The 16,917-nt window shown below is 45.0% G+C and overlaps 2 protein-coding genes across 3 annotated transcripts in view; one reads left to right on the forward strand and one right to left on the reverse strand.

Annotated features, from left to right (window-relative positions):
- The window catches only part of git1 (G protein-coupled receptor kinase interacting ArfGAP 1), a 30,368-nt gene extending 20,526 nt beyond the window's left edge, over positions 1-9,842 (forward strand). The window contains exons 15-20 of one of the 2 annotated variants that reach the window (XM_076282670.1): positions 882-1,250; positions 2,978-3,055; positions 3,322-3,398; positions 3,758-3,925; positions 4,210-4,273; positions 5,953-9,842. In XM_076282670.1, the coding sequence (XP_076138785.1) occupies positions 882-1,250; positions 2,978-3,055; positions 3,322-3,398; positions 3,758-3,925; positions 4,210-4,273; positions 5,953-6,168 (972 nt within the window). In that variant the 3' untranslated portion in view covers positions 6,169-9,842. The remainder of the gene's footprint in view (positions 1-881; positions 1,251-2,977; positions 3,056-3,321; positions 3,399-3,757; positions 3,926-4,209; positions 4,274-5,952) is intronic. The other variant, XM_076282671.1, reaches the window with a different exon arrangement.
- An 844-nt stretch (positions 9,843-10,686) lies between these two features.
- On the reverse strand, positions 10,687-16,184 carry tp53i13 (tumor protein p53 inducible protein 13). The gene is made up of 9 exons (XM_076282672.1): positions 15,656-16,184; positions 15,466-15,537; positions 15,317-15,355; positions 15,021-15,079; positions 14,729-14,807; positions 14,454-14,582; positions 13,463-13,696; positions 11,680-12,508; positions 10,687-11,414 (listed from the first exon to the last, which is right to left on the reverse strand). Exons 1-9 carry the CDS (start codon positions 15,743-15,745, stop codon positions 11,299-11,301), a joined length of 1,647 nt encoding a protein of 548 aa, XP_076138787.1. The 5' UTR covers positions 15,746-16,184; the 3' UTR covers positions 10,687-11,298.
- Positions 16,185-16,917: the final 733 nt, after the last annotated feature.

Consider the following 16,917-nt stretch of genomic DNA (forward strand, 5'->3'; position numbering starts at 1 on the left):
CATATATCCTACTCCAGCTCCCTGAACTCACAGATTCATCACACAGGCACACGCACACACGCATACTGACTTACTGTCACATGTTTGCCACAGGACTGAATACACTGCTTTCACTGAAAGATGACATGACTTTTTATTTTTCATATGAGGCAGGCTCAGAATATTGGTCCAGTCCACACGCACACATCACTCAGTCACTTAATAGAGCGATCTGTCATCATTGTTTGCTAGTGTGTGTTTCTGTTACCCTGCATATATATGTGAAGCCATTTCCAGTCCACCACGGTCAGTCCCATTTCACCGTGCCATTTGTCTTCTGTGCCACCACTGGCGCCTCTGTCTGTATTGACGTCTTCACCACCACCACCGCGGCTCGTCTGTTTGTGAAGCGGCCATTATTCACACACTCAATGCCCTCTGTGTGGAGGGACCCAGGGGCACATTCTCAACCTAATGAACAGCATGGAACGGGACGCATAATAGTGGCCACGTGCACCTCTGTACCCGAGAAGAGAAGACCCACCCCCCACCCGCCCACCCCCCTCTAAAGCATGCCAGTGGCCCTTATACCCCCCCTCCCCAACCTGAATGCAGCCACCCTGAGAGAACATCTATCTAATACCCCCCCACCCCACCCCCACTGTTCCAACGTCCGTTGTTCCAGCCTTGTTCCCCCTGTCGGTTTGACTGTCGGGTTTGAGGCCTTGCCACATTGCCTGTGTGACAGCATGTAGGACCGTTGCCCTCATCCTGGTGTTGTGTTTGACTGATGTGTGACCCAAGGTGACCTCCCACCCCCTTACCTTCCCCTCCTTGCCCCCTCCCCCCAATCCCCCCCCCCCCCCCCACCCTGACCCCTGACCCCTGACCCTCTCCTGTAGATCACGCGGATGCAGACGGAGAACAGCACGCTGCGGGGGTGTCAGGCCGGCGGGACGGCCATGTCGGGAGCAGGGGGCAGCGGCGCGGGGCTCTGGTCGGGCGGAGGGGTGCGGACGGGTGGGGGAGGGGGAATGGGCAGCGGAGGAGGAGGAGGGGGGATGGGCATAGCGGGCGGAGGGGGAGCCGGGGGCATGGGTCTGGGTGGCACTATCACCAGCACCAACGCCACCACCGCCACCGCCACCGGCATGCCCCTCCGCCGGGACCGGCAGGCCTTCTCCATGTACGAGCCCGGCGCCGCCGCCCCCAAGCCCTTCAGCCCCGCGGACTCCCTGTCCGGCCGCCTGCAGCCCCTCAACCCCTCCAGTGTAAGTGTGACCTCATAAACCGGCCCGGGAATGACCGTAGCGCACTCACAGCAGGCCTGGCCCTCTCACACTGTCTTCCACTCTCTCTCTCTCTCTCTCTCTCTCTCCCTCTCTCCCTCTCTCTCTCTCTCTCTCTCTCTCTCTCTCTCTCACTTTCTCTCAGTCCCTCAGTAGGTCTTTTTTCTTCTCCGCATTCTGCTTCGTATCGTCTCGTGTCGTGTCGTGTCTGGTTCCTCCCTTTCTTGGCCCCAGTCTGGGCCTTTACTCAAGTGTTGTTGTTGCTGCTGCTACTGTTGCTCCTGCCCCTGCTGCTTGGCTAACCTGAGCCACTCACACTAGTCACCCCTCAAACATACACACACACACACACACACACACACACACACACGCACACATGTGTGGTTGTCTCGGCTAACTCACTAGCTCTTCACTATCTCTCACTATGCACTGCCTGCACAGACCTCCAGAACTGTCTTTCTCTACTACAGTTTCAGGAAGTGTCCTAGACAGGAGAAGGCGTCCTGGATGACGGAGGTCTTGTTTGATGTTTTGATGTTGTACAGTTGAACTCGCCAAGAGAGACCACACTCTTGAGCAGCCCTGTGGAACTTTCGTTCCAGGCCTCTCCTGCATGTCCATCGGGCAGATGAAAGCCATTGGTGACAGACCCCTGACCCCTCTGGCAGTGTTGAAGTAGCACTCTCCTGCTCATCGGCAGCTGTGGTCAGCTGTGCCCATAGGAGTCATAGTCCAACTCCCATCCTGTTTGTCTCATCTGTCTCGTCTGTCCATCAAACTGTTCACTGAAACCACACCCTCACATTTATTATCACGTCCATTATCTCCTGCATCCATGAGATGTATGTGTTCTCAGACGTTATTCTTGGGTTAGCATTTACCTGATAATGTCTCACAAAGTCGCCATGTGTCTTTCCATGTACATTGTTTGTTGGTACATGACTTGCATGGTAACCTTGATATTTATGCTTTATGATATTTATGATTTATGAAGTTTTCAATTATGATGTCAACTGCCAATTGTGTAATGTCTAAAGCATTCAGAGGCGGATGTGATGAAATGTGCGACTTCAAGAGAGTAGTGAGTTATGTAACCACAAGGTGGCGTTAGAGGTCCACAGTTAAGTGATTCACAAGTACTGTATACTGTAAAAGTCCTTCAGTAGTGTTAAATGGTTGAGAGAGATCTACCAGGTGCCCCTCTTTATACATATATGTGTGTGTGTGTGTGTGTGTACTTTTCTCTTATCTGGTAGTAGTCTAGAAGCTTACTTACTGAGTTTAACAAGGGGAGTGAAAATACTTCACTACTGGAAAACCAGTCAAGCGCTGAACCTCCTAAGACATGCGTCTTCCAAAGACATGGGTCTGTAGATTGACAAGTAGAAATCGCTCTAAGTTTATTTGTTAGACTTTGGTCTATAATGATTCCATAAGCCCTTAAATAAATCTGTTTTAGAATCTCAAAAGAATCATTTGTCTTGACCCTGAGACTGCAGCGCTTGGCTGGCATCACCAGACTGGTTTTACTTCTGTTTCTACAACTGAAGCGGCTGCTCTCTTTCCTCTTCCTCTAATGCTTACTCATCTTGGCATTTCTTCTACGCTCTCTCTCTCTCTCTCTCCCTCTCTCTCTCTCTCTGTGTGTTAACTAATATCATGTACCTCACTGACACTGACTCCTGTTTATCCTCCTCCTGACCTCTCAGGTGCGGAAGGGCCCAGGTGGCCCCAGTCCCTACGGAGGCCAGCATCTCTCAGCCTCCACTGAGGTGGGCAGGTACATGGTGAGTGTCTGTTGCTGACCCCAGCATCTGTGCTTGCATGTCCTTCACTAAGCTCTGTAGACATACATGGAGTGTCTTCAAATATGGATATACTATGAACAAAGTCTATTTATTGTTGGCAAAATAGAATCGTTGTCTGTATGCAAAAAAAAATCATTTTATGTGTGAACACACTTTTTCCTTTTATATAGCCAATAAAAGTTGATTCTGATTAGTGGAGTTCTTTTAGACATGTAGATCATTGCCCTTTGCTCGTCTGTTATCAGGTCCCCAAATCAGAGAAGCACGGTAGCGGCACAGACAGTGACTATGACAACACCCAAACATACGACGTCTCACTAGGGTGTGTTGGCAACTATCCCTTCAGCAATGCACCATCAGATCACCATCAGATTTGATCATGTTTTTTTTTTTTTTGGTTTTTGCTTTGTTTAGCAAAGTATATTAGTGTATTATAGCATGTTTAACATTAGTGTATTATAGCGTGTTTAAAGTTAGTGTATTATAGCATGTTTAACATTAGTGTATTATAGCATGTTTAACATTAGTGTATTATAGCATGTTTAACATTAGTGTATTATAGTGTGTTTAACATTAGTGTATTATAGCGTGTAGTGTGTTTAACATTAGTGTATTATAGTGTGTTTTAAATGAGATGTTGGGTGTGTTTTGAATGTGTGTGTTTGGTTCTTTGTATGTTAGCAGGGCGGGCCGCAGTAGTGAAGAGGAGAGCCGCACCGAGCTGGACGAGGAAGGGGGTGAGCCGGACCCCACGCTGCCCTGCACGGAGGACGTCATCCTGAAGACGGAGCAGGTGACCAAGAACATCCAGGAGCTGCTGAGAGCCGCCCAGGAGTTCAAACATGACAGGTAACACCACAGAAGTAGCAATCGCTATCGAAGGTGCCCACTGGTGTTTTTTGTAGTGATTTTATTGCTAGCCAAATTTCATGGGGCATCATTGATTTGGCTCCATTTTAATGTCATTTGATGAAACAACAGGCCAATGAAAACAGGGGTATAATAGGGATGATAAAAATGTGCAGAACAAACAACCATTTAAGAACTTCATCTCCCCATTAAATGCAAGCGTGATTCTCACGGGGTTTGAGTTCACAAGAGTGTTTGTTGTAATGTTGTTTGTTTATCCACAGTTTTGTCCCATGTTCTGAGAAGATACACACGGCAGTCACAGAAATGGCCTCTCTTTTCCCTAAGGTAGGTACCAGCATCATTAAGAGCCTTTATTTATTCTCTTTTATTATACAGTCACTTCCTATTGGAGTCATTGTCTTACCTGCAACCAGTGTTGGGAGTAATGCGTTACAAAGTAACGCGTTACTGTAATTCCACTACTTTTAGTGGTAACGAGCATGTAACGAAGTATTTTTGTAAATCCAGTAACGCAATTACAATTACTGAAATTTCAAAGAGTTCGTTACTTGCGTTACTCTGTTGATCTTGAATGAACGACTGCAGACAAGATGCACATTTGCTGCTTTGTCTCCCGACCTTAGTTGTGTTTCCAGCGATTGTGTTTCATGTTTAGATTGCAGCTGCATTCTTTACAGTTAATAGGAGCCTTCTCACATTCCTCCTTATTTCGGATTTATGCTAAAACACACAAGAGTGCATTACGCTACAATTTAAATGGGCATCTTAAAAGCCTTTTCCCTTTCGTTTCCATCTCGTAAGCTCCAGTAAAAGCGCATTGTTGTTTATCTCCGCTCTTTTTCGCCTATTGCGCAAAAGCCTCGTTATATCAATTTCTCATTCTTACAACATAGCCACGCCACAACACCAATAGTCTACGGTAGCCTATATATAGCCTTGGCACAAGCAAGCACACGTTTAACTCGAGAGGAAAATGCAGATTTCACTTACCAGATAAAGAAACCTCCAAATAGCCTACCGTAACAGCGACTTGAGTTATTTGCACAGTAGGCTATGTTTACATCGGAATTGACGTCCATGGTGTTATGGATTCATTTGTCTGCGACGGAACATGCAACTTCTCTCTGGAACACCTTGTCAGATGAAGAGTAACCTTCTGCATAGTGTGCGACAATCCCAAACTCTCGGATGCATTAGAACTTATTTCGGTAGGTCAGCACTTGTGCAGCGCAGGCTTTTCCCAAACTGGTGGTGCTTAAAATGCTATATAATACAACTGTGTTCAAAGCAGGATGATGATAACCTAAGGTTATGTGTGTGTGAGCAGACAATAACTGCTTTGAAAATAGGCCATTTAACATTGTTTCACATTACATCCCATTGAACGAATTCCATGTAGCCTACAGAAGGATTGCAATAATAATGATAATAATAACTTATTACTATATTGCAGAATTCAGTGTCAGTGCACCACCATGCATACTAGAAGGCAAGAAGTAGGCAGTGTACTGTACATATCTATCAAACCACCTAGATGGTGAGGGTGGCGCAAAACAAGGTCAGGGAGGCCATGCATTGTAGAATGTTTTGTGGTCGGAAAAAGTTTGAGAACTCATGCACAAGGCTATTGATTTGAAGGGCCGTTGAAACTACAATAAATAGGTCCAAAAATTAGGTTTATTGTGTGTGTGACTGTTCAGTACTGTTCATATTGACATTTTAAAAGCAGACTTAAAATAACTCAAAAGTTACTTTCTCTAGTAACTAATTACTTTTCATATACAGTAATTGGTAACGTAATTTAATTACTTTTGAAAGAAGTAACTAGTAACTGTAACTAATTACTAATTTTCAGTAACTTGCCCAACACTGCCTGCAACAACCTCACTTTTATCTGTCTTGTTCTTTGTTTAATGTCTGCTGCCTTTTTCCTTCTCCACTTCATCTTTGTTGTCTATCTCTTTCTCTCTTTCTTTCTTTCTCTCTTTCTCCCCCTCCCCCAGCGGCCTGCGCTGGATGCGGTGCGCGGCTCGCTGCGCCTCCTGCTGGCCAGCGCATCACGGTTGCAGGTGGAGTGCCGCAAGGCCGCGCCCTCAGACCCTTCCGCCGTCACCGTGGACTACCAGCTCCTCACGCAGCAGGTCATTCAGTGTGCCTACGACATCGCCAAGGCCGCCAAGCAGCTGGTCACCATCACCACCCGCGAGAAGAAGCAGTGAGGCAGCCCCGCCAACAGGGGGCAGCCAAGGGTTTTGGGGGATGGGGAAGGGGAGGGGTGAGCAGAAGGAGAGATGGAGAGAAGAGGAAACACTCGTGACTGACAGACAGAGAGAGAACTGCTGGAAAAGAGAAAATGGGGATAGAAAGAGCAGGAGCTGTGTGAGGAACTGGGAATGGGGGGAGAGATGGAAAGAGTGTCCTGAATGGAGAGAGAGAGAAGAAGGATGCGAGGAGCGGAAAAAAAGAAAAGAAAAACATAATCATGACGCTAAATGCAGCTATCACTACAGATGGGGTGGGGAGGGAGAGGCAGAGGACTGACTGCCCGCGCAGGCACTCGAGGATGCGGAGACGGCACGGCACACAAGAGGCAGAAAACCCCCCCCCCCCCCCCCCCCCCAAAACGGGTCGGCTCTTAATCATCTCACTGAATCTCAATCGACCACTCGGTCCCGATCCGTTCTGTAGGTGGGATCCGTTCCACCGTGCCCCAAAAACACTTACAAGACTCTCTCTTTCCAACACACACACACACACACACACACACACACACACACACACACACACACACACACACACACACAAGCATGCTGGCTCGCTCACAGCCTGACTCTGGGGGCCAGGGCACAGACACTGCATCTCTTTGGGGCCACAGACAGACAAGCACTCCCAGTCACACTAAAGAGAAGCGCAGTTACGGGCCCCCACTGGTGCAGAGTGTGTGTATCTGTGTGTGTGTGTGTGTGTGTGTGTGTGTGTGTGTGTGTGTGTGTGTGTTTCCTGGCATTGTTGAGGGTGGGAGGTTTGTCACCATTTTATTTTGTCTTTTTATTTCTGTTGTTCTCTTTATTGATGCCGTTCCGTTGGCCTGTACCTCTTGGGACAAAATGTACTGACTTTGAAAAAAAGCAGACACTTACACTGGAATTGTTATTGTATTATTATTGTTATTATTACTATAGTTTTGTATTATTGTTACTGTTTATCAATGCTATTGTTTCTTTTGTTTGTTTTTGACTGACTGTATCACTGAGGATTTGTTTGTTTGTGTTATTTTTCTCTTTAATCTTCATTTGGGTTTCATAGTCAAGAGTTGGACAGGGAGGTGGTAGCGGAGTCTCAAGATGGGCACATTTACCAGTCGGCCCCTGCTTCCTATGTCCTGTATCTCGGCCACACTAACCTGTGAGAGGACGCTCAAAGCTCAGTGGAACACTCCCATTCCTGCAGAGAGACATTGTGGTGGAGTTTCTGTTGATTATTATTTTATTTGTTTGTTTGTTTTTTGTTCTGTTGGTTCATTTTAGTTTCATTCGTTATGTATTCATTACGTGTTTGTTATTTGACATGCGGTTGAACAATAGCCAAAGGAGAAAGGGGAATGGGTCGGATATTTCTCATGCCACCGTCTCCCCCTTTTGAGCACAAGGACAATGGTTTCTGTATGGTCTTAGGAGGAAAAGAAAAAAAACACTAGCAATTGATGTCAGAAGCATTATGTTACACTCAGAAGAGACCACAGCACTAGCTACACTGATAGGACGCTCATCTCAAAATCCATAACATAACGGGATCATTTTAAACCGGTAGATTTACTTGTCTAGTTGTACGTTGGTTAGTCTTATCTGCCTTGTAGTGCAAGCAAGATTGGGAGCAGTGAACATTTGTATTTTTAGTTGTTTTTTTTCTGTTCTTTTCTTCTGGAACCCTTTGCCTTCTTTGTGTCTAGCCAAGTGAACGTGGCCGTTTTTTTGTGGGAACTCTTTTACTGTCATTTTCGCTCCTATCACCAGGACCACAAGCCTCCTCTGACTGGGCTTTCACTGCAACAGAGTTTCAACTCCCTTAAAGCACACACGAGTCTGCCACATCAGCATGGACATGAATGAAATGTACGTCAGAGATAATCCAGTCCTTGCATTCGTTTCTTGAATGAACTTTTAAAAAAGAGACGATAGGGGAAAAAAAATAAGCTAAAAACGCAAGTGAATGTTAATGGAGAGAGGCGCCTGCTGTAGCTCCCTTGCTGGGAGCAAAGGTCACCTCCTTACAGAGCAGAAATAGCCTGTTTGCTGCCCTCTGGAGAAACCTTTTTGAAACAATCTTCCTTAAATTGTGAACTTCTGTGTGCCAGACTGTTTCCCCTTTTTTTTTTTTGCGACACTGATTGAGTCATCTGTAAAAGGTTGCATTGTCACCTGAGGGGAACAGATTGGAGTTTGTTTGCCCATTCGAGAAAAATTCAGCTGTGTGTTGATAGAAGGTGGATCATGATCGTCATACAGCCATGCTCATTCACACCCATGTGGTCCCCATTAGCACTGCAGCTATTGGCATCTAAGTTAGGCACTTCTAGACGAGTTCAGTATTGCAACATTACGATAAAGAATTTGTTTTTCTCCTTTTTTTGTTCTAAAGACAGTCATTCAAAATGGCCTTAAGATCTTGCTGTGCTTCTCATGTCTTCCGTCAGCTAATTAATCCTATACAGTCTTCTTTCCTGCCAAATTCTAAGTTTTTTTTTTTTTTTTTTGCTGTTTTCTACATGTAGGGAATGCGACTTGTGTCCTTTTGATTTTCATCTTCCTTATAAATCAGTGTCAAAATGTAAAGAAAGATTGTCTTAGAGAAAATATATGATCATTATTGCCTTTGCACATCTGCTAGTTTAGCTGTACCTTTGGCCACCTCATGCCTGGAGTTCATTGGCTCTGCACCCCCGCAACGATGATAATGTATGATTGGCCTGGACGTCTGCCCCTGCTTCCTTCTTTACCTCCCATGAACAAAACCATATAGAATAGAGACATATATAAATATATGAGACTTATATTTTCACAATATTTTTTAATCAAGCTAAATGTTTAAAATATGTTTTCTTGTTTTGGGGAGATCTTTTACCTCTTTCTTTGTTTGCCTTGGTGGACCCCGGGGCTAAAGTTAGGGGTCTGGATCGAGGTCCACCACAGGTGAAGCACTAATCATCTCACCGCCATGGGACAGTGGTTGCCCCCTACCCCACCTTCTTATTCCCCAACCTACTCTGGGGTGCGTTTCCCAAAACCATAGTTGCTAACTAAGTTAGCAACTTTTGTTGGTTGCAATCCAATTTCCCATTGCCAACCAACTAAGTTGCTAACAGGTTAGCAACTATGGTTTTGCGAAACGCACCCCTGGTGGATAGTTCATGTCCAGTGACTGAGCTAATGGGATTATCTTAGAAAGGCGGTAAGAGGCCTTGAAATTAGTCTGTGTCTGTGGGCTCAAGGAGCTGACAAAAATGGTCGGTTAGACAGTACGTCGGTCAGTCTGATGTGACACAGGAGCAAGAAATCTCAGCTGTGGAAAACAGCCCCGTTCCACACATCCCAGCTGGCCCTGTCTCATCAACTCCCACACACACACTCACACACACTCACATACATCCCCCCCGTGCAGACAGGTGCACTGCACTTCACGCCTTCACTGTTTCCTGTGTGTGCATCTATCTCACAGCTCTTCTAGTGGGAGAAACATGACATGGTGATGGGAGAAACTCTTCACGCAGAGGTGAACTGTACAAAATAAAAACAAAACATAGAAACAACTCAAGATGAAGCAAAAACAACGGAATCTTAATAGAAACTCGTAAGCTGTACATTTGTAATAAATAAACAAACAAGCAAAAAAACCACTCTTAATTGTCTGCCACTGGAGTCATTTATTTAGTGTGTTTGAGTTGACCTAAGCCAGCCACCCCTACAATGTAACAGATTCAACGGACTTACTCGGCCCAGCCAAGGTTTCAAGCTCTTTCACATAGGAGTGTTTGAGAACCTTTAAAATATACAGCTGCCACTGCTCTATTTCAGCTGGCTCTTTCCCAGGTGGTTTCAAGCAGCTTTTGTGAACTCGTATAACAATAGGCTTTGTGAAACCTCAGCTAAACCTGTGGCTTCAGCACGCTGTCCAAACCAGAGACATGAGTAATGAGTCCAGCCCCTTCAACTGTGAAGTTCTTGACACCAAGGGTTATGGAAAGTGTTTTGTCTGAAATCTATTTCTTTGAGATGTCATACTGTTTGTGTTTTAAACAAATATATGAACAAGGGAAAATACACATCAGTAATAAAGACATAATTTCCAAGAAACTCCTTGAAACTATAGAAGCACCAACAGCAGCGTGGCTGGCACTGATCAAAGCTTGCTTGGATGTTAACGTTTGTCTTTTGGCAATAAAGCAAAAGCTTTTCCAACATTTTTAAGGGGTTTGTGCCAGACCACAAAGCTACATAGTCAGCAGCTTTGGTGGTTAGAGAAAAACGACATGTGTTTATTGGTCCTTCACATTATCATACACCATCAAATTGGATTTGAGTATGATTCCAAAGCCAACTGCCTATAAAAACATACCACAAAATGTGGGAAATTGATGCATACTGTTGCCTTAAACATTGCAACTGCCTGCTTACTAAACAGTCTGGGGCTAGGTCATCTGAATTTACTCAAAAAGCCTGTAGGTCTGACAAACAACTACACTGTTTTTGTAGTGGGAACAAACTAAACACGCTATGTTCTTAACACAAACTATTTAATATAGACAAATTACAAAAAAAAAAAAAAAAAATCACAACAAAACCAATTAAATATACTAAAACAAAGGGTTACAGGTGCTTATAACAAATAAGCAATAAAACATTTGTACCATTGGCAGAGAACAGAACCTTTGGTGCTCAGGGTTTACTAAACCCAACCAGTTCATTGTTAGTGAACTTGAACAAGAATTATAGGCTACTATATTGTATGTTACTGAGGGTATGGTGGCTAGCGGGCAAGAGAGAAGAGAACCGGGCACCAACGCCCTGTATACCACTGCTGTATAATAATAAGACAAGTCATGTCTGCCTGGATACTGTTTATACTCCAAAAACATCTTCCAGACTGAAATACTGAGGTACTATCATCACTTAAGTGTTGCCGCACGCAGGATACAAAATTATAGTGCACTCTGCTTCAACAGTTCTGGGTTCAAGTCTATGAAAGAGAAGGGTCTGTCTCTGGGTTTGGTTTCAGAAGTCATCATTCATCACTCGGCCCAGAGGAGTCCCTGTCAATGAAGAGAGGAGGGAGAAGAGGAAGAGGAAGGCTAGTTAGTCGGAGTCCTCTTCTGTGCTTGAGATGGTTATGAGAGGAGCTTCCTGTCTGCGGCCAGCTCCAACCCTTCTCTTCCTCCGGCCTGCCAGTTTCAGCCTCCGTCGGACCACATCTGCAACACAAGTATCAAATGTGAGCCACGTCTGACTTTGAAGAGTCCCGAAGTCTTGTGCACGCGCATTTCTGCCCAAAATAGATGCCCGATAAGTGGCCAAAAAACATTGCAATATGGCCACCGAGTGGAGGGACTTGCCTTGAAGGACTTTGGTTTAAATGTCTGTGGCGATGCACATCATGTTTACCACAGAGTGTGTGTGTGTGTGTGTGTGTGTGTGTGTGTGTGTGTGTGTGTGTGTGTGGTTAACATGTGCCTGTACCTGCCACACTGTCGTAGTCCTGTGTCCTGTCATGCCAGTAGAGGCTGGGCGTGGTGCGCCAGTGGCGGTAGAGGCGTGTGTGCAGCACCGACAGCGTGAGCAGCACCAGCAGGAAGCCCAGCGCCGCCGCCGCCCATACCGCATCGTCTGTGCGCGCCATGGGCCGCCGGTCACCAGCCGCCGACCCCCTGCCCGCCACCCCCACCCCCTCCGCAGGGGCCTCCGTCTCCCTCTCCTCCAGTCGCTGCTGCTCCTCAGTGTCCTCCCTTACCCGCTGCCTGGGGCTGGAGTCCCCGCTCGAACCCCTCCCTGCGCCTGCCTTCCGGTGGGTCTGCCCGTGCGGGAGTGTGTGTGAGTAGTGTGTGCGGCTTCTCGTCTTTTCAGCACTCGTCACTTTCCCCTGCTCCCGTCCTCCGCCTCCTCCTCCTTCTCCTCCTCCAGTCTGGGAATGTCCTTCCTGCTCCTGAGTCCCAGGCGCCTCCGCCTTCCTTGGTTCTCCTGCGCCCACCTGCTCCTTTGTCTCCGCAGGTGGGCTGACGTTAGCCGCTGCCGTTCGGGGTCTTGCAGTGCTCTGCACTGGCACGGCTGCTGCAGGGCGTTTGGTTTCCACTGTAGCGTGTGTGAACGTATCATTCAGTTTGCTGGGCAGAGTGCCGTGGAGGTCGGTCTCATTGTTGAGCTGTGCGTGGGACTCGTCTGGATGGTACTCCTCTCGCGCTGGAAGTGCAGCTCTCCTTCCTCTTCTTTGGACCCTTTCATCCATACCTTCCCTCCGGATCACTCCATCCTTGTGATGGGTGAGGGTCTGTTCACAACAACTCCTAAGATTCTGCAAAACAGGCAGAAATAAAAACACTCAAAAACCACAGATACGCATATATACACGCACATAGATATACCAATTAAGTTTGGCTTATAAATATCTGGCAGAATTTCATTCCAAATGGTGACACCGTTTTGTTCATTGTTATGAGGGAAAAAAGAATCATGGTTTTGTATGTTATGTACAATGTTATTCTATGTCAATTCTACATGTCTGATATGTTTTGCTTAAAAATTTATCCTTCCTGTTTTCTTCCAGATAAGATGCTGATAAGCCCGTATCCTGATAGTCTATGCTCTAGAAATACACCTCAAATCAATAAACTTATAGGTCTTAGCCAGGCCAGGTCAAAGTGTGAAAAAAAGTGTAGCCATGTAAAGAGTAGTCTGTAGCTTTTCCGTCAAAATCTACATGAAAGGAAATGTGTTTCATTGTTTCAGTCATTCAACATCAGTGCATTGTGATGCAGAAACAATATACACACGGCTCATATTGTAACCGTCTTCAATTCATGCCTTTATAATAACTACAAAAGGTATGAAAAGCAGAAATGACACACTACACTTTTAAGTCCATTTTGAGTGTCAGGTTGTGTACAAGTAATGGATTGTCTATTTAAACAATTCATTTCCTTGGGGAGAACTAATACCCACTGTTCAGGATATGTCCCACTTTGTAGGATGATGCTGAGATAGCATGTCATGCCAAAACAAAAGCATTAAAAAAAGTTGTCATAGAGGTCAGAAGAAACGTTATTATGTTAACATAAACATCTTGCGTGCAAACATAGAAATATATGGCTCTGAGCTCAGATTAACTATGCAGCAAATCTCACTTTATATCCACACCATGTTTCTGAACAGGCACTATTGAGACATGACCGACAAAGCATTTTAGGACTGCCCCAAATGTAGATATTTGACCCTTCTCCTGTTGACTTGTCACTTATCAGCTCTTTACCTTTAACCAATCTATTTGGGATGTGGTTTCATGCGTGTCCTGTGCAGTATCCTTTGCCCTGTGCAGAGGGGCCGCGTGTGTCAACAGCAGGCTGTAGCGCACTCTCCGACTCCGCTCTGGGTCACTGTGCTGCTGCGGGCGGTTGGAAGAGACCGAGACTAGCCAGTCACAGACCTCAGGGGCAGTCACGTGGGACATCTCCAGTGTTCGACCCCAAGAGACCAATGCCACAGGCTGTGGGAAAGAGGAGATAAAATAGCCCATAGAGTGAGTGACAATGCAATAAAAGATTGCTAGTCTCCAGGCGTTTTATTGTGCTCTCCCATTTCATCTGAGTCAGTATCCTGGAAGCTGTCAAATTTATTGTGGCAACAACTTCCTTAAAACTGAAGATATCTGAACTTCCTTCCTGTCCAACTTGTTTGTGTGACTGGTGATCATGGGAAAGAAGACACTTGTGTACATCTTCATAGATGTTACACTAAAGACCCCAACAGTTAAAATTATTTTTTCGCCAGTGGTTATTTCACCTGTGCTCTCTGAATTACATTAACATTCCACGGCCTTTGTTGGTAGTGTAAGAGGAGATTTATTGTTTAATTCATATCCGTGGTTATTGTTTGTTCCATGTTAAAAAGCTAGGTGGAATTATATGACCTGTCACTAGGGGGCAGAAGGTTATAGCTAGGTGATGTGGTTATTGGAGTAGAGGAGAGTGTGTTTTGGCTTGGCGGAGGTGATTATTAAACTTGAGACGTGTTCAAGAAGCGGTCCGGTTCCTCGTGCTTATTTCTACTCATGACCCCATCTAAATATATATACCGTAGATATATTCTGCATCAACTTGTATTAGCCAGTAGGCTTATTACACTAGTCAACTGCAGTCCCCTATGTCATCAGAGTCCCCCATCACCAGTGTTTTGAGCAAAACAACAATAAAATAACTTCTCACTCACAAACAAAGTGGTACGTGGGATTTTACATGTCCTACCCTGTGGGTGCTGAGCCAGGGGTGGGTTGTCACGATGTAACCAGGCAGGCAAGACTGCACCAGCGCAGTCACACGAGCTCGCTGCCGCTCAGGAGCGCAAGGATGATGCAGGGCTACAATTGAGCCATGCTACGCACATGCACACACACACAGAGAAAGAGAGAAGTGAACAAATAAGTCTTCATACAACATATACTGTACAGGTTTTGTGTACTGGGTATAATATAAATATAAACTGGAGCTCAGTTTGTCTATGGTCTGCTGTTTTGACCCACCTGGAGGTTGTTCAGCCAGCGCTGAGGTGGGCAGTACAGGTAAACACCAGGCTGTGCTCCCACAGGCCTGTGGTCTCCCCTACAAACAACAAAAACAGACTAAAGATATAGCAACTATAACCTATGTTATAGTTGATAACATATTACATATTCAGTTTCCTTTAAAGTAAGTAAATAGCCTACTTGTTAAAATATTTGTTCGAAATGCTGAATGAAAAGACAAACTAGACTAGAGCATCTACAGCCTTGGTAAATGTATTTCAGGTCATTTGAGTTAAGCAATGGCTCTCACCTGTTTGGAATAGTAGCATTATATATGATGGGTGTGTCCATGCACACATGCTTAGCGGGCTGGAGAGGGAAAAGGACAGGTGGTAAATATAACCCAGTTATGCAGAGCCTAAATAGGTTAGGCAAGGCTACACAATTTGGTCAAACCTGCACAACTAGTGACGTCATTTTGCTGAGTGAGGGTGAACCTATGTTAGTAGTTGTGTTGGATTATATTGATGTGTCAAAGGTTATGAACTAAATTCTGCAAACTCATCAAGTTGTAGCTACCGCATGCTAACTTGAAAAGTAGCCTACCTGTAAAGGTGGTGGAGACTTCTGAACAACATGCTGTTTCTGCAAAGAGTGAAAAAAACCATAACCCTCTTAACACATTTTTGAACGACCAAAGACAACTAACAGCACATGTTACCTTTAGGATAGACCATTTCCAAAAGGGCAATTACCTGATTAGAATCTTCCAAATACGGCTCAGAGCAATGTAACAGTGAACGCGGCAAATCTCGCTCCAGCTGAAACTGTATCACACAAAGCCCATTAGCAACATTTTGTAACAACGTTTCACTAACAAAAATATAGCCCATACAAAACATTAGGTTAGGCTAATACGCGCCTTGGTAAAATGGAGAATACTACCTTGCCATTGTCACACAATTGCCAGGCTAGTGCCGACTGGCAACATGTCCAACAAAGTCCAGTCAACAGGATTATCACTTGTGGAGTCATAGCTTCCAGTTAGAAGACAATAAAATAGTGAAGACATCTAAGCACACGTGAAGTTACACTAACGTTACAAACGCCACAGGATTAGTAGGTCATTACCAACACTAACTATTTAAGACGTCTAAAATTATAAAACTTAAAAGGGTTATAGGCTAAGCCAGGTCCACGACTACAGTGTTCGATTCGTATGAACATGACTCACTTTCTTAAACGAATTTTAGGCTAATCTAAGACACGCGCACGCGTTTTTAAACGCGTATAACATAATGAGTAGCCTATAACGTCAAGTATTTGCAACTGGCAAAACGATGGGAAAATGAAATAATCTGAAATGCATCATTTTGATGCATTTCAGAAAGATATGTAGGCTAAAATGCGTTCATCATCCGGAGCTCTTGTCTGTCAAACTTTTCTCGACTTCAGTCATGTTGCAATAGGCTTCTGGTCATTCTGTGTTTACAGATTTAGACGCGACATAAACGTGAGATCACTGAATATGCTGGGCACGTAGCTAACGCAACTAGGCTACGTAATTTTTCACTTCCTCTGTGTCAACTCTTGTAGTTTTTACCATCACTAGTAGGCGAAACGAAAGGGGCAGGCCTGAGCTAGAGGCTGCTCAGACTAGCGGGGTTACGGTGTAACAGCAGAATACATCACCAAAAACGTCTTGACAACTGTAGGCCGACGCTTGGTGTGGGGGTGGGGGGGTTGCGTCATATTTTATCTATTGCTTTTATAACTGAATGCACACGCGCAAACACACACACGCACGCACACACACTGCTTCACACACACTGCTCCACTACATGGATATACACTGGTGAACAAGGACCTACTGTTGGTTATGCTACACCCATGATCAGTGAACGTACTGACTGCCCCAAGTCAGATCAAGTGTAAAAGAGCTAAAGAGACTTGGTCTGCACTGGCTATTCTCTGCACATAACTATGATGCTGGACGCTACAGCTGAGGGAGAGGGTAAACTGAACTCCAAATCTGTCAGTTCTTTCTGGTAGGCCTATGCTTTCCTTTGTTCCAGCAATCAGTGGATAGTGGCACTGAATTACTAAAAAAAAATCTAATTTGTAATTTTAAAAGTGATATCATGGTGATTGTACTCCATTAAAGGGGAACTATGCATTATTATTTTTTTTTTTTTGCTTAATTTACC

The sequence above is a fragment of the Alosa pseudoharengus genome, unplaced genomic scaffold, assembly GCF_046254945.1.
Source record: "Alosa pseudoharengus isolate Yale_2024_CS ecotype anadromous, Long Island Sound unplaced genomic scaffold, YU_APseudo_1.1 YU_APseudo_1.1_scf_13, whole genome shotgun sequence".
Classification (NCBI taxonomy): Eukaryota; Metazoa; Chordata; class Actinopteri; order Clupeiformes; family Clupeidae; genus Alosa; species Alosa pseudoharengus.

What these genes read in the sequence shown, in the direction of transcription:
- tp53i13 (XM_076282672.1), bottom strand. Translation starts at nt 15,745, where the DNA reads ATGACTCCACAAGTGATAATCCTGTTGACTGGACTTTGTTGGACATGT. An exon ending in AATTGTGTGACAATGGCAAG is followed by an intron (nt 15,538 to 15,655) that starts GTAGTATTCTCC and finishes TGTGTGATACAG; the next exon opens with TTTCAGCTGGAGCGAGATTT. An exon ending in CCTGGCTCAGCACCCACAGG is followed by an intron (nt 13,697 to 14,453) that starts GTAGGACATGTA and finishes TCTTTCCCACAG; the next exon opens with CCTGTGGCATTGGTCTCTTG.